This window comes from Neophocaena asiaeorientalis, unplaced genomic scaffold (genome assembly GCF_003031525.2).
Source record: "Neophocaena asiaeorientalis asiaeorientalis breed wild unplaced genomic scaffold, Neophocaena_asiaeorientalis_V1.1 scaffold190, whole genome shotgun sequence".
NCBI classification, from domain to species: domain Eukaryota; kingdom Metazoa; phylum Chordata; class Mammalia; order Artiodactyla; family Phocoenidae; genus Neophocaena; species Neophocaena asiaeorientalis.
The window spans coordinates 5,611,144-5,624,668 of record NW_020175017.1 but is presented as its reverse complement, the minus strand read 5'-3'; the positions used below and the strand labels follow the sequence as shown (position 1 = coordinate 5,624,668).

Here is a 13,525-nt window from a genome sequence, read left to right as displayed (position 1 = left end):
TAATGAGTGGGATTGTGTTCCTGTCTTGCCAGTTGTTTGGCCTAGGGGGTCCAGCACCTTAGCTTGCTGGTGCTACAGTGCTAGAGACAGTTGAGGGGAGCTGGGTCTTAGTATTGAGATGGAGATCTCTGGGAAAGATTTTGCCATTTGATATTACATGGAGCCGGAAGTTCTCTGGTGGAACAATGTCCTGACCTCAGCTCTCCCACCTCAGAGGCACAGGCCTGACACCTGGCCGGAGGACCAAGATCCTGTCAGCGACCCAGATTTTGGGAAGTCTGAGGTCTTCTGCCAGCATTCAGTAGGTGTTCTGTAGTAGTTGTTCCACATGTAGATGTATTTCTTATGTATTTGTGGGGAGGAAGATGATCTCCACGTCTTACTCCTTCGCCATCTTGAAGGTCTCCTTCCACATTCTCTTTTTAAAAAGCAATCATTGATTGTTAGTAGGTTCTGCTGTTCTGATATCTATAAAGTGCAGTGTTAAAAATTTTTCCTTGTTACTGTTAAAAGCATTGTTTTAAGTATGTAATAGCTGCTATTCTATCATATTTGAATATTTTGTGCAAGCATATGGTAAAATAGTTCCAAAATCTCTTGTGTGTCACATAGTTTGTCTTTGAAGAATAATGATGAAAGTGACCAGGTATCTTTCTGCAATGTCTAGTAATTCTTTTATATTGTGCTATAACTACTTTCCATAAATACAACAGAGAGGATGAGCAAAAATTCAATGCTGTTGATTTCTAAATTACCCATAGCCGTCTGCATATCTGTTCCATTCTCAGTGATAACTGCATGATACTCTTTTTAAAAATTTATTTATTCATTTAGTTTTTTGGCTGCGCTGGGTCTTTGTTGTGGCATGCAGGCTCTGTGGCACACGGGCTTCTCTAGTTACAGCGCACGGGCTTAGTTGCAGTATGTGGGATCATAGTTCTCCCACCAGGGATCGAACCCAGGCCCCCTGCATTGGGAGCGCTGAGTCTTAACACCTGGACCACAAAGGAAGTCCCTACATGATACTTTTAAAAGTTGATTTTCTATTGAATAAATATTTAGAATTTTTGAAATGTTAGTGGAGACCTAAAAATTTCAGCAAACGAAGCAGTGGAAGGATTTTATTCATCATGTATCCACCAGGCTATGAAACTTAGGTCTTGTAGTTGTTTCTATGTATCCAAATCTCTGATTACAAGATAGAGAAGTACCACATTTAATAATAATCATAATTATTGTAACAATTAATCCTTACAACAATAAATATTTATATAATTTAATTGACTGAGTTAAAAGTATAAAGCATTTAAGGAAATTTTCATTCCAATTAATATTTAGAATGCTTACTTGTATTTGTCAGTGAATAGTTGCATATTGACAGTAACTCCAAATGATATGTTTTGTTCATAATACTGATGTTTATATACTAAAGAGATTCAATGCCAACCTATGATGTCACAGGATCATTGATTGCTCCTAAGACCAGGGATGTCAGAAATAATGTAGAAGTATCTATTTGGCTAAAGTCCAATGCCAAAGCCAAACTGTGGGTTTTGGCCAAATACTTAGTCTGCAGCCAGACTTTGATGCATCTCTGGTGTTTTCTAGAATTCTACCTTTCCTGTATATTGCTCTTTTGGTAATGTTATACTATGAAGCAACAGTAATCATAGGCTTTTAAAAGTATTCCACTATATAGCTTAAAACTGTTGTCTTTTTTTTAAATCACAGAGTGTGCAAGCAAGCAGAATTTTATTTGAGAAATTTACATCTGAAAACAAGGAAAGTGTCATTACTTTAAATCAACATAGATGTTCTAGGGTAAGTATAATTTTTATTCTAAATTATGGGTTGGTGGCTTTATGTGACTACAGTTCAGATATTATTTCTAGCGATTTCAGAAATAATTTCTTGATGCTTCCTCATTCTGGGAAATGCCTCAGAATATTCACTAGTGTCTTTGCAGAGAACATGTTTCCTCTTTCAAATCTGTGGTCTTTATGACACTCAGAAGATGTTATTTACTAATCAATAGCAGGATATCTGCTGTGAGTTTTCCTAAAATTCCTAAAATGTCTGGGTTTGCACTTATTTATCACTGCTTGCCCAGGTCTTAAATGATCAAAGGAACATGTTTATGAATCTTTTGACCAAATGCAGGGAGGGAATTGTTTATGGCTATGAAACAGAGTAAAACTGAATTCTCTAAATGGTGATTGGACTCATGCCCATGACATTATTATCCCTACAGTGTATCTAAATAAACTAATTAATAAACACAATTGGAGAGAAAAGAGATAGCAATTGAGGGAAGAAGAAAGGTATGAAATTTATATTAGTGGTTTAATAAATATCTTGAACTTTATGAGGGACAAACAAGAAAGGGTTTTATTTTTCTTTCCTTAAGGCCTTCAGCCCTTACTCCCCTTGGTGATATCTTGGGATGCTGAGTGTCACGTAGTAGGGAGCCTTATTGACCTAGGACAAGTCAAATCCCCATTCTGGTCAGTTACACTAGGTTTAATATGTGTCTGTGCCACCTTCTGTATTCCCCATACAGTCAGGTAATACTTATTTTTGGAGTAATATTTCTATTTAATATAGATCACTTTTGCTGTTTTTAACATATATCATTATTGCTTATTAAATATTTGTCCTCATATATGTTTTATCTTTTTATTTTTCATTAGTCTGAGTGATATGGGGGTCATATCATTCTTGTTTTATCCACAGCACCTAGAACAGTGACCATCACTTAATAACATAATTGAACCAACAAATGACACTTTCTAGTTTGGAATGCATGGACTACTCTAGTAGCATTACTTATACCTACCTGTCAGATATTACTGTTTTTAACGGCTGTTTCTAATCCATCTTCCCTATTGTCCCCTGCAATGTTCTTAAAACACAGGTGTAATTACAACACTCAATCTCAACAAACTGAATAACTCCACCTATCAAAGTCAGAGTGCTTAACTAAGCCTCATAACCTGGCCTTGACTATACTTTCTATCTTACCTCCCATTATGCTTCTGCTTCCATGTAACCCACAGGTACCCTGTACTCTGCCTGCACCAGAGTCCTTGGGGACTAAAATCCCAGCACCTTGACACTTCTCTGTGCTTGTTTAGGCTATTCCGTTGGCCTGGGATGTTCTCAACCCCTTCTCAGTTTATGGAAATGTCACTACCTTTTACAGGCCAGCCCTAATGCTGCCTCTTCAAGCTGGTCAATCCAGGTTCCTTTCCATTCTTAATTGACCTCCACCTCTCCTGTGCTCTCTTTGCACCTGATTCATGCTATCTTTAGTCATTGTTACAGCTGCTTTGGATTATAGTTACTTCTTTATGTCTGTTTCCACCATCATACATGAAATAGGTAAGTTTTTTTGTACTTTCTACTCTATTTGGTATGTTAGTACTTCACAACTCTTTTAGTATAACAGTTCTCATAGCAAGTAATAATATTTGTGTGGCCTTACGGGGTAAAAGGTTGAGGTTGCTCATGATTTAAAGGAGACTGTTCAGTAGCCACTGAAAAGTAGGAGGAACAGTAGCCACTCCAGGTCCCACTAGTGTAGCCCCAGGGCTAAGAGGATTAATGGCCCAGCATATCTATGGCACATTTACACACACCTGTGCTACCTTCTGGAAACTTTAGTGTTTGTTATATATGTTGAATTAAAAAAATAAGATAGCTTCCATTATTATACACTTTTCAAAATTAATTGATGGATTTTAAGCTCTGCTCCCATCTGAAGTCAGTGATTACAAAATCAGTAAGAGCCTGTATTTTAATTAGTGTTTCTGCATTTCATTAATTTACTTAAACAGTTATTATTAGCCGATTGTCATATGATATTTTAGTTTACCAAATAGTGTCTAGAGTCAGTGTATATTTGTCATTTGATTATTTCACAGATGTTTTTCCTAAGAAAATCAGCCTCATTTGAAAATATCCAAAAAGGTTTCAGCATGCAATCTCCACAATTAAAGGTATGATAATTTTTCAGTTTTTGTTATTCAAAAGAAATGTTTACATTTCTAGTAATAATCACCACCTATGCTTTTTGTTGGCTTTCCTGAAATAATGTGATCACTTGATTCATCCAGAGTTGACTGAAATTTTGGATTCAACTGTGTATTTGGTAGCCCCTGTAAGATTGTTGTTCATAGTGCCAATTGAAGATTTTCAACATCTCTTGGAAGTGTCTCATATTCATACTTTGACTTTACTTGGTATATTATAAATCAAGTCACTTATAATATTGATCTACACTTGCATTGGGCTCACAGTGTTAATACATTTTCATGGACTCTATTCCAGTTTGGTCTTGAGCTACACAATATCCTGATAAGAGGGAAGATGAGATAGATACTATCCTTGTTTTATATATGAAAAAGCAAAGGTCAGAAAGTGATAAGTGGCAGAGCTAGTACTTAAACCCACACCTTCTCTTACCAAACGCAATGGACTTTCCTCTGCAACAAGAATCCATAAGCGTTTTTGAGTGCTGATCTTACGTTTAGTGGCATTGGCAAATAGCTCCCAGCTTTTGTTTTTCTCTCTGAAATCTGACACTCAGCTTCCTTGATTCTCCATGTTACTTGCTTCTAACTTGCTTTTAACCTGCTTAACTTTAGCCTGCTTCCTATTGCATTTCTGGTGTTCTTCTTTCTTACCAACTTTTTGATTGTTCTGTCTTGTATCCCTGTACACTGACACCATCCTTAAGATTTTTCTATTGACATATAACATATATGTTATATATTAATATATATATATTATATATTAATATATATAACATATTAATATATATAACATATATAATATAACATATATATTAATATAACATTATATTAGTTTCAGATGTACCACATAATTATTTGGTACCTGTGTATATTGTGAAATGATCATCACAGTACGTCTAGTTAACATCCATCATCCCACATATTTACACCATTTTTCTTGTGCTGAGAACTTCTAAGAGCTACTTTCTTAGCAACTTTCAAATATACAATATGGTATTTTAACTGTAATCACCATGCTGTACATTAAATCATTCCCAGGACTTATTTATTTTATAACTAAGTTTGTACCTTTTGACCACTACACCCAGTTTGCCCATCTCCTACTCCCTGCCTCTGGCAACCATGAATCTGTTCTCTGTATCTATGAGGGTTTTTTTTTTGTTGTTTGTTTGTTTTTAGATTCTACATATAAGTGAGGTCATACAGTATTTCTCCTTCTCTATCTGACTTATTTCATTTAGCAGAATGTCCTCAAGGTCCATCCATGTCATTGCCAGTGGCAGGATTTCCTTCTTTTTTATGGCTGAATGACATTCTATTGTGTATGTATATCTATATCTGTATCTATATCTATATCACATTTTCTTTATTCATTCATCTGTTGATAGGTAGATTGTTTCCATATCTTGGCTATCATGAATGATGTGGCTATGAAAATGGGAGTGTGGATATCTCTTCAAGATCCTGATTTCATTTCCTTTGGCTATATACCCAGAAGTGGGATTGCTGGATCATATAGTAGTTCTATTTTTAATTTTTTGAAGAGTCTCCATGCTGTTTCCATAGTGGCTGTACCAATTTACATTTCCCACAACAGTGTACAAGAGTTCCAACACTTGAACTCACACTTCCAGCACAGCCTCACCAACACTTGATGTCTCTTGTCTTTTTTTCTTTCTTGTCTTTTTGATAATAGCTATTCTAACAGGTGTGAGGTGATATCTCACTGTGATTTTTATTTGCATTTCCCTGATAATTAGTGACATTGAGCACCTTTTCATGAACCAGTTGGCCATTTGCATATCTTCTTGGGAAAAATCTCTACTGAGTTTCTTTGCCCATTTTTAAATTGGATTGTTTGTTTTTCTTGCTATTGAGTTGGAAGAGTTTCTTACATATTTTGGAATTAACTCCTTATGAGATAGATGGTTTGTAAATATTTTCTCCCATTTCGTAGGTTGCCTTTTCATTCTGCAGATTGTTTATTTTGCTGTGCAGAGGCTTTTAAGTTTGATGTAGTCCCACTTGTTTATTTTTGCTTTTGTTGCTTGTGCTTTTGGTGTCATATCCAAAAAATCATCACCAAGACCAACATCAAGGAACTTTTCCCTGTGGTTTTTTCTAGTTTTACAGTTTCAGGTCTTACATTTAAGTTTTTAATTCATTTTGAGTTAATTTTTGTGTGTAGTGTAAGATAGGAGTCCAATTTCATTCTTTAGCATGTGAATATTCAATTTTCCCAGGATAGTTTATTGAAGAACCTATACTTTCACCATTGAGTATTGTTGGCTCCCTTGTCAAATATTAGTTGACTATATATGCATGGGATAATTTCTGAGATTCTGATTCTGTTCCATTGGTCTCTGTGTCTATTTTTTTTGTTTGTTTTTTGGGGTTTTTTTGGTGGTACACGGGCCTCTCACTGTTCTGGCCTCTCCCATTGTGGAGCACAGGCTCCAGACGCACAGGCTCAGTGGCCATGGCTCACGGGCCTAGCCGCCCCGCGGCATGTGAGATCTTCCCAGACCGAGACACGAACCCATGTCCCCTGCATCAGCAGGCAGACTCTCAACCACTGCACCACCAGGGAAGCCCTGGGCAGAGGATCTTAATAGACATTTTTCCAAAGAAGATATACAGGTAGCCCAACAGGCACATGAAAAGATGTTCAACATCACTAATTATTAGGGAAATGCAAACCAAAACCAGTGAGCTATTACCTCACACCTGTTAGAATGGCTATTATCCAGAAGGCAAGAAATAACAAGTATTGGAGAGGATGTGGAGAAAAGGGAACCTTCTTACACTGTTAGTGAGATTGTAAATTGGTGCAGCCACTATGGAAAACAGTATGGAGGTTCCTCAAAAAATTAAGAATAGAATTATCATGTGATCTGGGTATTCCACTTCTGGGTGTTTATCCAAAGAATATGAAAACAATAATTGGAAAAGAAAGATGCACTCCTATGTTCATTGCAACATTATTTATAATTGCTGAAATATGGAAACAACCTAAGTGTGCATCCATGGATAAATGAATAAAGAAGATGTGGCGCATATATATATATACACATACATACATAGTGGTATGTGTGTGTGTGTGTGTCTTATACATATACATGCACACACACAATGGACTACTACTCATCCATAAAAAGAATGAAATCTTGTCACTTGTGACAACATAGATGGACTTTGAGGGTATTATTCTAAGTGAAATAAGTCAGAAGGAAAAAGACAAATGTCATATGATTTCACTAATGTGTGGAATTTAAAATGAAACAAAACCAAAATAAATAAATAAGCAAATCAAAACCAAAAGAAACTCATAGATACAGAGAACAGATTGTTGTTACCAGAGGAGAAGGGGGCTTGTGGGGTGAGGAAAAGGGGTGAAGGGGGTCAGTTTAATGGTGATGGATGGTAGACTTTGCGGGTGGTCACTTTGTAGTATATACAGATGTTGAATGAGAGTGTTGTACACCTGAAACTTACATAATAAAAAGTATAATGATAAATACTGTTCTTACTTATATGTAGAATCTAAAAAGCATAACTTATAGAAACATAGAGTAGACTTGTGGTTGCAAGGGCTGGGGCAGGAGAAGAGGAATGGGGAGATGTTTGTCAATGGGTGTAAACCTTCATTTATAAGATAAATTCTGGGGCTCTAAGGTACAGCATGGTGACTATAATTAACGATACTATATTATATACTTGAAAGTTGTTAAAAGAGTAGATCTTAAATGTTATCACCACACAAAAACAATGGTAATTATATGAGGGGATTGGGGTGTTAACTAACCTTATCGTGGTAATCATTTCACAGTATATATGTTTATCATATCATTACACAGCATACCTTAAGTTTATATATGTTATATGTCAGTAATATCTCAGTGAAGCTGGAAAACAAACAAAAAACCCAAACCTACCTGGTAGTTCTGCTTTATAGTTATAGATTCTGTCAGTAATTCCTTCTTAAGTGTTCTACAGAGCTGCATAATTCATAGCTAGTCAGCAAGTGGGGAATATGAAAATCTTACATCCTACTTTTTTTCAGGCTGTTCTACTTTTTCTTGGTACATACGTATGTGTTTGTTTTTCTTGATATATACATATACATACATATATTCTATAGTCTGTATTTCTCTATTCTCTATTTTAATTACATATTGAGTTGAATACAATTTCTTGAGATGGGGGAAGTATATATAGTAAGTCACAGAGAGGGTCAATATCCCTATTGCACTTTAGTACATCTTAAAGTATATTACCAGCTTGTATGGAATTGTTATATTTGGAATTTGGGCCTATATTCACTATAAAGAAAAATTTTTCTGTAACGAATTATTATTTACTAGGAAAGTTAAATGTAGTTAATTTAGTGACAATAGCTCAAAAGGCAAGAAATGCTGTATGAAAGGATTGGAACTGCTCTCTCTTTTATTAGTAATGAGTGTTGTTAGAGTTTCAAGTTACTAATGCATAATTCTTGTAAATTATTTATTAATGTATTATATTAATATTATTATTAAAAATGAAGTTGGTTCTCTAATGATTAGATAAAATGAATATTAGGCTGAAATTCTGTTATTTAAGCCTGTAAGTATTGAATTGAAAATAATTGAATACTATGTATAGAAATTCAATATTGTTAAGGTGCTTTTGAAAATAGATTTACAAATTGATTTTATTTATTTATTTATTTTTGGCTGCATTGGGTCTTCATTGCTGTGTGCAGGCTTTCTCTAGTTGCAGTGAGTGGGGGCTACTCTTCGTTGTGGTGCACGGGCTTCTTATTGCGGTGGCTTCTCTTGTTGTGGAGCACAGGCTCTAGGCACACAGGCTTCAGTAGTTGTGACACATGGGCTCAGTAGTTGTGGCTCACGTGCTCTAGAGCACAGGCTCAGTAGTTGTGGCGCACGGGCTTAGTTGCTCCGCAGCATGTGGGATCTTCCCGGACCAGGGCTCTAAGCCATGTCCCCTGCATTGGCAGGCGGATTCTTAACCATTGTGCCACTGGGGAAGTCCCACAAATTGATTTTATAAGGTAAGGTATTTAAATAATTTTTGCCCATTCTACCATTTGTTTTTGCATTAAACTAAAAGTAGAGCACGCATTTTATTTGGATATGTAAAGAGCATTCATTTTTAATTAAGAATATATAAAATCACAATTAATTCATTTCTACTTTATAGTGTTACTTTTATGTAGCTAATGCAATGTCATGTGACCAAATTATTGCACTTTGCTTTAACTAACCCACTGTTAACTTATAAGCTCGCTTTTGAAAAACATCAAAAATAGATGATTTAAAATTTTTCAATAGTGACCAAATTACATTAATAGCAATTGTAACTGAATTAATTTTAAATGTACAGCAACTAAATTGATTTTTTCGGTTTCTTTGTCTCCTTATAAATAAGAGAGTAAAATCTGCAGTTGAGTTGAAGGAGGAGACCATAACTCCATTAGAGATTAAGGATGACATGCAAAGCAATATGAAAGAGGTGATGTTTTGGAAAACAAAGGAGTTGGAGCACTGGATGGCTGAGCAAAATGAGACTGAGGAACCCGTCTCTGTGAAAGAAAATATAGATACTATCTTAGACAACATGCAGGGCAGATACAGTTCGAGAGGCCTGTCTCTTTCTCTCATTGAAGCATCTAGACAAGCTGGCATTACTTACGTTGTTTATCCCAAGAAAAAGAAGATGAAACTGAAGAAAGGATTAAGACTCAGTAAACTTACACTTGTGTATGATGAGTTATCCAAGCCTCCAAAAATTCTTAAAAGGTCTGTTTAATCAACAATCGTTATAGTTTAAGAAATGTATTGTGGTTTGGGCCTTAATTTTATAATTCAGTCATTGAAGGATCCTTTTGTGTGTGTATTTCCTGGGCCCATCTCTGGTACCGATTAATTTATCAGTCAGGGTCCCAGGAGTAAACAGCACTCTCAATTTAGAATAATTCTAGGAAGGTATAACAAGGGAAATTTACAAAGATGTCAGGGCATAGGGAAACCACAAATGATAGAGTAGTATCCTGGGACTAGAGATAATAGAGCCAATCTCTACCCCTAAGTATGAGAGGACAAAAAGAGGGAGTGATTACTAGAACCTGGAAGAAAGAAATTGTAAGGAAAGGATTTCCTTGAAATAAGTAGTGAACTTAGGTCAAAGATCATGGTCAGTGTGAGGCAACCCTTCAGGAGAGGACCAGAGGAATAAATACTTTGACTTCACTCTTGCCCTTTTCAGGGCTCCTAATTGGACATATTTGATTAGAAGATAGCAAGGGATCCTATGTCTGTAGTCTGTATGGACTAGTACTCCAGGGCAAAGAGCAAGGTAGAGAAGGATAGAGATAAATGTGCAGGTAGAAACAAAACCTATTTGGCACAGATGGTCTTTCTAAGGTGGCATTTGACCAGAAATAGTAATTGAGAAGGAGTCAGCCACTCAGAAGGACTGGAAAATGCAATACCCTTGAGGCTTGCTCTGTGCCTGGAACAGTGGGAGGCGAGAAAGTAGTGTTATTAGAGACATTTGCTGGGGTCTTATCATGTACAGTCTTGTAGACTATGGTGAAAAATTTGATTTGTATTCTAGGTACTAGAGAAAACTCTTGGAGGGAGTGACATGATCTGATTTACATTTGTTTAAAAAAAAACATGCTAGCTGCCATGTGGAGAATGGATGAGACCAAGAGGAGAAGCAGGGAACTAAGAAGTTATTGTACTCTAGACAGAAGAGATGATGGTGGCTTGCACTAGAGTGTAGAGAAGAGTGGGGAGTGTCACAGAGTAAGGAAAGGAAAGGGTACTGATTTTTCTCACTCTTATTCTCCTACTTTTAGCACGGGTCTTTCTCATAGTACACACTCGGTAAATATTAATGAAATGATGGGGTGTGATTTTTTTTTTTCTTCCCTAGTACAGCACCGGCATGCATAAATGCTACTGAATGAAAACTGTGTGGGAAATGGAGAGTTTGAGGAGGATAATCCTAGAAGAAACATACCGTTTGAAAGCTTATTACATGTCATCTAATTTGATAGCCTACTAAGTTTGGGATGAAGTCTGGGATGTTTTGTGTTAGCCTGTTGTGGAGGCAAATCTTTCCTTCTTCCTCAAGTTCATGTCCTTGCGAACCATTTAGATGTCATTTCTTTTCTCACATCAAGTTTTAACTCCTTAATTCTCCATTGTATTTCCTCTGGTTGGTGGTAGGGGTGTAAATTAAGCCTGAAGGGAGCACTGACCCTTTATTTCAGTTCTCTACAAAGGCTGCATCTTTAATAACAGTCTTCTGCTTTTATAAACTCACAGAGATTCTTCATATGATCTCAGTGAATGAACAGGAGGACTTGGTTTGCATAAAAGTACCATGTAATTTTATTTTGGTAACAGAGAAATAGTAATTTTGTCTGTGGCTGAGTTGATTTATTCATTATAAAAATTATATTTCTGTAATTTAAAAATCACTCTTTTGAATACTAGATCAGAGTCTCACGGAATCCTTCCTGGACAGAAGAAATTTTTGCTCAAAGTTCCACTATATGAACGTCTATTACGGTGTCCCAGTCTACCTTTGTGTTTAAATTTTGACAAATTTGCCCAAAGTAAAGGAAGAATTCCAGAAAATAGTGATCCTCAAACGTGGGCTCTTGACATGTTCTCTAAGCCTAAACAAAAGAAGACAACCCCAAGAGAGAAAGTTGTTAAAATATCTGTTCATGAAGACTCGTCTGAAAGAGTGAAAAAAACACCAAAAATAGAATTGAGCGATTCTTTGGAGTCTCGTCTTCCTCCAGCGGTCATTAGACATTATGAATCCGAAGTGGAGATCTTGACTGAAGAAATAAATAGTAAGAAGAAATATCCTGCATTTTTATATTGTAGGCGTGGAGCTCTTTATAGGAAACTGGGAAAGCTCCAGAGTGCCATGAATGATCTACAGGAAGTAAGTTTTTATTTAATCAAAATAATAATATTAACAATTTATCCTTGCTTATAACTATATATTAACTTTTACTAGAATTTTGAACAATGAATATTTGTATTATACACGTGGGATTGTGAAAGTATGATTATTGGCATTTTCAAATAATTAACATTAAAAACACTTGATTTTGTCTGTCAGATTGGGAGGCATCATTTTATATTATACACATACAAAGCCATTGGGATCAATAATGTTTGAAAATTTACTTGATGGGATATCTTCCCTTAAATCAATTTAAATTGAATTTATACATTTATTTTCTAGGCTATACTCTTGGAGCCATTGTTTCTCAATGCCTATTGGCACCGACATTTCATTTATCTTTTCCAAGGCAGAATTAATGAAGCTTTGGATGACTTGAATTATATAAATAAATATAATAAAAATAATGCAGGTGGGTTGTCTGTGCAGTTATATTACTTAGATCTTTACCTAAGCTTTGGTCATTTAGTGGTATAAAGATACATAATTCAAGACATATACATCTCCACAAATGGTTGTGACTTCCCAAGTTAAATTTACTCTCAATAGCATATATTTAGGACTGTTTATGATCCTATTGTTTTAAAAATACTTATCATGGTTTGAAATGTTAATGTCCTTGGTATACATTACAATAAATTGGTTCCTTACTGCTCATCCCGTAAGAAGAATATGAAATTACAATTTTTAGTTATAGAAATGATTTACAAATTTAGTCTGAATTAGAGTTGTAGCGTTCTTAAGACTTCACATTTACGTTTGTGTTTACGTACCATTCTCTAACCAACTTGAATGACTAGACATGGAACTTTTGGGGAATGAGAAAATGTCATATTCATCTTTGTATCTCCAGCACCCACAACATACCCCTAGAATATAACATGAGCTTAATAAGTGTTTTTTTTAAATCTATGCTGATCTCTGCTAAAAGTCCATAAGATTTTGTACCATCAAAATATAACTTTTTACTATGAACGTTAAAGGATTATGAAACATTTCAGATATACAAAAAAGTTAGTTTTTGTTATTTCATATTGAAATTGAAAACACTTAACCATAAACATTTATCCAGGCTTTGAGAACAAATCTTGCATTGTTGAAATAAAAAACAAATCTTAAGTTAAATGGCAAAGAAAGTATAATAGAGGTACATTATTCTAAGACTACATTTTTGGAGGGTGAAGGATTCGTCTTTAAAAATTTAGGACTGTAACACTAAATTTTACCTTCTTAATTTTCTTTAGAGGCATATATTTCAAGGGCAGAAATTTTCAGAGGAAAAAAAGACAGTACTTTGGCAATTCTAAATTATACTCAAGCAATTAAGTGCAAGCCCATGGATGCTGATATATATTTCAGGAGGGGTGAGATGTACGAAATAGAAAACAAAGTACTGGCCATTGATGACTTTACTAAAGTAAGCTGTATCACATATAATTCTGCCATTTATATATTTTAGAGCATGATATTCTCATCCTAATATTACAGCAAATTGT

The 13,525-nt window shown here is 35.3% G+C and overlaps 1 protein-coding gene across 1 annotated transcript in view; it reads left to right on the top strand.

Annotated features, from left to right (window-relative positions):
• TTC6 (tetratricopeptide repeat domain 6) overlaps positions 1-13,525 on the top strand; it is a 192,908-nt gene that overhangs the window by 120,460 nt on the left and 58,923 nt on the right. The window contains exons 9-14 of the mRNA XM_024762076.1: positions 1,732-1,821; positions 3,924-3,998; positions 9,465-9,835; positions 11,543-12,005; positions 12,312-12,441; positions 13,274-13,446. Coding sequence (XP_024617844.1) covers positions 1,732-1,821; positions 3,924-3,998; positions 9,465-9,835; positions 11,543-12,005; positions 12,312-12,441; positions 13,274-13,446 — 1,302 coding nt within the window. The remainder of the gene's footprint in view (positions 1-1,731; positions 1,822-3,923; positions 3,999-9,464; positions 9,836-11,542; positions 12,006-12,311; positions 12,442-13,273; positions 13,447-13,525) is intronic.